The 6,000-nt window shown below is 43.6% G+C and overlaps 1 protein-coding gene and 1 pseudogene across 23 annotated transcripts in view; one reads left to right on the top strand and one right to left on the bottom strand.

The window, feature by feature from the left end:
• The window catches only part of UNC79 (unc-79 subunit of NALCN channel complex), a 280,616-nt gene that overhangs the window by 205,468 nt on the left and 69,148 nt on the right, over positions 1-6,000 (top strand). For all 23 annotated transcript variants that reach the window (XM_040478108.1, XM_040478112.1, XM_040478092.1 and 20 more), the window contains 2 exons: positions 2,243-2,345; positions 4,593-4,733. In XM_040478108.1, coding sequence (XP_040334042.1) covers positions 2,243-2,345; positions 4,593-4,733 — 244 coding nt within the window. The remainder of the gene's footprint in view (positions 1-2,242; positions 2,346-4,592; positions 4,734-6,000) is intronic.
• On the bottom strand, positions 421-1,984 carry LOC121032224 (60S ribosomal protein L6-like; annotated as a pseudogene).

The raw sequence follows: 6,000 nt of genomic DNA on the forward strand, positions 1-6,000 counted from the left end.
AATGTTACTCAGAAATATCTGTTAAATATCATAGTAAAATTAGATGCCCATGAGGGACATTTGGAAGTGACATAAAGATGCTTTTAGATACTTTCCTTTGCTGTTTGGGTCTACAGGGCCTCCTGCTTCTCATAAACATACTTTGTAGCCTTTGATCAGGTAAGGGAGTCTGTACAGTGTGGAAGCATCTTGATTCTTCAAAGGCTTCAATGCCCTTTTTCTTTTTCTCTCTCATATTGAAATACATTGCCTACTTCACTAGGTCTCTAAAATTTTTACGTTATTTCTTTTCAAAACCAGTTCCCTGAATCATTATTTTTCTCCTATTTATGGGAAGATCATACAATTTTGTTTTGTTTTTCAGCACTGAATTACCAATTCTTGATGAGAAACCGTTTATTTATTTTTGTAAATGGATCAGTTATTTAATTAGGTTCTTTGTAAGAAATTTAGAACACCGATTTGTGAGGATAAACTCCATTTGTGAAAGAAAACACAGAAACACAGACTGGAGGTAGCCCTAAAACTGAGGAACAGCTTTGGTTTTTGGCAGAATTTGCGAGTCCGCAGCTTTCTGGGTCAACCTTGCACTGCCCTATAACCTTGTATTTCTCTTCCTCCGTGTCGAAGATCTCCCCTTCCTGGTGTTGGGTTTATGCAGCTTCTTCTTGAAGTAAGCTTCAACAAAACGTTTTGGGATTTTCACACTGCTGATACCAATTTTGGTGGAGGTGGTGATGACAAATTTCTGGTATGTTGCATGCAGAGGAACTTTGATGGAGGGCCAGAGGTCCAGTCACAAATACCAAGTCACTGCTCAGTTGCTTCAGGAAAACCACCCTCTTCCTCTGTGGTGTCCACTGAGGATGATCAAGAAGGTCTCAGGAGTGATTCTAGCTCACAGTTTCCTCATGTACTGACTGAAAGGGGTTTTGCTGTGGCTCGACAGCTTTTGAGGCACACCTTCAGTAGGATAATACCTAGGCATTTTGTGAGGTTTAACCAGTCGGGTACCACTATTCTTCTCACCACTGACTGGTTTTGCAACAACAGCAAGAGCCTTCTCATTCTTCTTCTTTTCAACCCTAGACTTAGTTGCTGAATACTTCCTTTTGTATGTGGTATTTCTGGAATACATAGCTGATCAGGAATATCTTCCGACTCCTCTGACTAGGACAGGGCTTCCCCTTCTTGGGCGTTTTTAGTCTTGCCACCTAGCCCTTCTTAACCTTGCCACCAGCATCAGCCTCCTTGCTTCAGGTTTCTTCTTCTTGGTATCTGGCTTCTCAGCTTTTGCACCCGCCATCTTACAGGACAGGAAAGAAGAGAAATAGATTCTTTAATGGCCCTTGAGATTTTCTGCATTCTTTGCTGTCCGAAAAACTCTTGAGTCCCAGTTATCAGTCTGCAGAACGTGACGTTATCCTGGATTGTTCCTTTGAGATTCTTCTTGGAGTGCCTCGTTTCCACTGTTCCTGGAGAATCAGTCCAGCACTGGTGGTTTCCTTAATAGAGAATGGTCAGCTGGCTCTTTAGAGGTACTTATCACTAGAGCATGTTGCCAAGATTCCTGCCTTAGATTTCTTTGAAGGCATCAAAACCCAAAGTTTTAAACTCCAGTATTTATTAGCTGAAGTCACTGGATGATTCCTTCAAAACACTTGATATTTCACTCATAAATATTTCAGTTTGAAAAATGAAGTCTTTTGCTTCAGGGCTTATGATACTAATTTCCAAAGTAGAAAGCTGTTCTGATATTTGATAGCTCAAACACCTCCCCTTACTTAAGTAGAGTTCTGGGATCTTATTCTCTTCTCAAATTGGCAGCATTTTAGGGTTGGTACACATTTGTAATTCGGGAAATGTAGGATCATAAGGACATGTTCCCTTTATGCCTAGAAAATAAGGGCTGTAACTCATTTGAGGGTGCCCTTGAATAGATTTCCCCCTTTCTCCACTTTTGTCTTCGTCCCCTGTTGGTACACCTGAGCTCTTTCTGATGTTCTCCAAGTCAGAAGGCAAAGGGAGAGCTAGGAGTCTAGCTCTTGAAATCCTACAAACAGAAACAAATCGCAGTCTTTCTTGAATTCATTTTACCTTTGAGGGTTTACCACAATGCAGTGTTGCTGATCATGTCATATCCCGTGTGATCTTGGGAAGATTTCTAAGAGGAGGATGGGGCTTTTCCTGGCCCCCAGAAACAGACCTTTATTCACCAGGTGTCTCATTGCTGCTCACCCAGGCGCCACGAAATCCAGCCTGCTGTCAGCGCCCAGCATCGTCAGTATGTTTGTGCCGGCACCCGAAGAATTCACGGACGAGCAGCCGACGGTGATGACAGACAAGTAAGCTCACACAGTCATTCCGCTCCCCGTGTTTACAGAGTCTGATAGTTCGCTCACCATGGTTGTGAGAAAGCACCAGAGGAGTCATGCAGTGCTTTAAGTCATAACGTGTTCTTCAACTGGCCATAGCCACAAGTGTTCATATGCACTTGTTGTTTTAGGAACATAGTCTCATTGCACGGACAGCATCTGTTTCTGCCAGGGCACGTTCCTTTTCAGTCTGGACAAAAATGCAAATAATATCCACTTACTGATGATTAGAAGGTTCAGATTGTTAGGATCGGACTCAGTTTGAGACTTGATTCTTATTCCCATCCTGCCAGCAGTATCCTTTCTCTGAATCCCAAACTAGTAAGGTCACCTCACGGTTTGTCGGCCTTCAATATCTCCAGATTTCTTCTGGGATAAAGTGCAAATGCCTTTGATCATAATAAAGGCCCTTTAGATTGTGAAGGTACGGCCTTACCGCTCCTCACCGGGAGCTCTTTCCCCAGCCCCCTCCCCTTCTCCAGAGCATGCCTGATGTGTTCTCCCGTCTGTGATTACATAGGTGCCCTTCTCTCTGGACTTTCTGTGCCTGGTGAACAACTATTCATGCCTCAGGACCCAGCTAAAGGCAAAGTGTCCCTGACTGCACAAGGCAGAATTCATCATACCATTGTCCTAATCTCCATAGTATTTACTACATCTCTCTATTCTACTGCTTACCACATTGTATTTTGATTATTTAGTTGCTTATACACATGGGTTCTTTAATTGAGTAGGAGTCCCTTAGGGGCCTGGGACTCTTTCTTCTGTATTTTATACTCGAAGCTCCCTATACCTTGCCTGGCACACAGGTGCCTGTTCAGTGAGTATGGTAAAGAATAAGACTTGCAGGATTCCAAGTTTGGTGGCATGTCAGGTAGGTTGGGATAAAGGGAGGAAGAGCGTGTGTTGTCAGGGGCCGGCGTGAAGATCCGTGCAGCCGGCCACAGCCAGCGGTCATTACTGAAGAAGTGAAGGTGTCCACCGTGAAGAGCTGCCTTGGAATGTCCACGTGGGGAGCACCTCGCTGCGTGAGGAGGGCTCTTCTTGGCTCCTCCTTCAGTACAATGTCCCCATTTGTGTACTCCTCCATGTCCCAATCTTTTTGTGCACTCCGTTTCTCTTCTTTCTCAGTTCCAAATGTGAATCCTCTATTTTTAAAAAGGTCTGTTTGCCAGGGACTTCATGATTTAATTTTTTTTTTTTTTACATTTATTTATTTTTGAGAGACAGAGTGAGACAGAGCGTGGGTGGAGGAGGGGCAGAGAGAGGAGATACAGAATCTGAAGCAGGCCCCAGGCTCTGAGCTGTCAGCACAGAGCCCGACGCAGGGCTCGAACTCACAAACCGTGGGATCATGACCTGAGCCAAAGTTGGACACTAAACTGACTGAGCCACCCAGGCGCCTCCAGGGACTTCATATATATAGTTTGCATTTAGGAAGTTCCTAAATAAGTTTGTGCTAGTGATTGCACTCTAGTTCACTCGCTCTTCCCAGGAGGCTTTCCCCTTTACTTTGTAAAGCTGACTAGCTGCGGCTGAATAGAAGGGCTGTGGCTTTGGTTGAGATGAACTAAATTGAACCTACATTAGACACTACAAAGAGCAATAAGTTGGAAGGCACGTAGGAGCAGGGGCCATTGTGTTTTTACACACTACACTGAGTAGGCGTGGGGAGCTCGTAAGGCTGATCTGAGTGAGTGGTAGAGAAGAGACTATGATCCAGACTCCCCACGTTTTCTAGAGTGTTCTCTTGGCTTAACCCCCCTATCTTGCCTCCACAAATGGGACATTTTTCAAGCTGACAGTTTAGGAAAGCTTCCATTTGTGCCTAAGGCATTTTTCTTTTCAACAAATGAAAAAAATATCTAGTTACTGACTATCTCTAGCAATAACTTTACATGCACGAAATCCCTCAACCAGAAGCTCCAAACTGTTATTCTGATTGGCACTCACTGTGGGCCAGATGCTTGTGAGTTGAATCTTTTCAGTGATTTAAAGAACCTTCCTGATTTCCGCCGTGTGTGCTGTTTCTGTGTCTACGGTGAGGGTGGCATTGGAGTCTACTATTGATTATGAGAGTGGGACCGCATTAAATAGCAGACTTTTGGGGACTTTGGGGACTTCTCCAAGACTCACCAGAAATGGCTGTATATACTTTGTTATGTCTTGGAAACATTGCCGGCTTTTGTGGACAACGTTCCTCTGTTTTCTTTGCAGATGCCATGACTGTGGGGCCATTCTTGAAGAATATGACGAGGAAACCCTTGGGCTGGCCATTGTGGTCCTTTCCACATTCATTCACCTAAGCCCAGACTTGGCAGCCCCGCTGTTGCTGGATATAATGCAGTCTGTGGGAAGGTGAACATCACTTGTGTTTTCAGTGGGGGGGAAGGGGCCTTATTCAGTCTACAGCTTGAAATAAAAACGATCAATTCAGAAGCAAAACATTCAGTAACCTTATAGGTGTTTGATATTTGTGGGATCAATGCAGATTAATTTTAAAAACTGAATGGACCAAGCTTTTGATTGAATGCCCTAGCTGTGTTGGTCATGAGTCACAATGTCACTGTGTCAGGATAAAGCTAGAGAAAACTGCACTAAGAAAAGTCTAATATTTGTTGCCCTCAATGACTGCATAGGCTCGTGTGCAGAATGGTACTCAGAATTGTGCACAGTTCATGGTTAAACAGTTTACAAGTTTGAGATATTCTTATTAGATATTCTTTAGATATTATTATTTGTAAGATTTAGATATTATTATCTTTCTTTACCTATTTTAAGATGAGTTCTCAAGGCACTTTGAAATCTTGGAGCATTGTCACATGAGGGGAAGTTGGGAGTGTAGTTTCACACTTCTGACTCAGAAAAGGGAAGGATGCACATATTTTGGGCTGAAAGCCTCACTGAAGGGAGATTAAACTTAATCTACTTTGAGAATGTTCATGTTAAGAAAACTCCACTTAGTGGATAGGACTTTTGAAGAAAAGTGACGTGCTTCATGGATATAAGTGAAGTTCACATTCAGTAACAAATTGTAGTCCTAGCATGCACAGCTTATCGGAGAGGACCGGATTAAATTCTGCACGAATGTATTAAGTTTCTGGTGTGTGCGGGCACAAAGCCAGGTGCTGCTTCAGGCTGTGGGCATTAGACCCAGCCCTTGCCCTGAAGCCCTTTATGGCTTAGTTGTTGAAGAGCTCAGTGATGTACAGAATAACTGAGGAGCCATACAAGATACGATGTGATTAAGAGCTGTAACGAGTGGTGCACGTAGTAAGTGCTATAGAAGTTCAGGATGGCAACAATTTCTTAGGGAAGGTCTCTATGGAGGAGGTAGGGAAAAACCAGGATTCTGCAAATTCCTGGTATTCGAGGCAGGGAAAGAACATAAATTGTAATGGAGCTAAAAGTTGGTCTTTTTTTTTTCTTTTTAAGAAGAAATGCTGATTTCAAATGAAAGACAAACAGGAAAGCATTGAAAAAAAAAAAAAAACCCTCTGGGGCGCCTGGGTGGCGCAGTCAGTTGAGTGTCCGACTTCAGCCAGGTCACGATCTCGCGGTCCGTGAGTTCGAGCCCTGCGTCAGGCTCTGGGCTGATGGCTCAGAGCCTGGAGCCTGTTTCCGA

The sequence above is a fragment of the Herpailurus yagouaroundi genome, unplaced genomic scaffold, assembly GCF_014898765.1.
Source record: "Herpailurus yagouaroundi ecotype Mexico unplaced genomic scaffold, PumYag 141, whole genome shotgun sequence".
Lineage (NCBI taxonomy): Eukaryota > Metazoa > Chordata > Mammalia > Carnivora > Felidae > Herpailurus > Herpailurus yagouaroundi.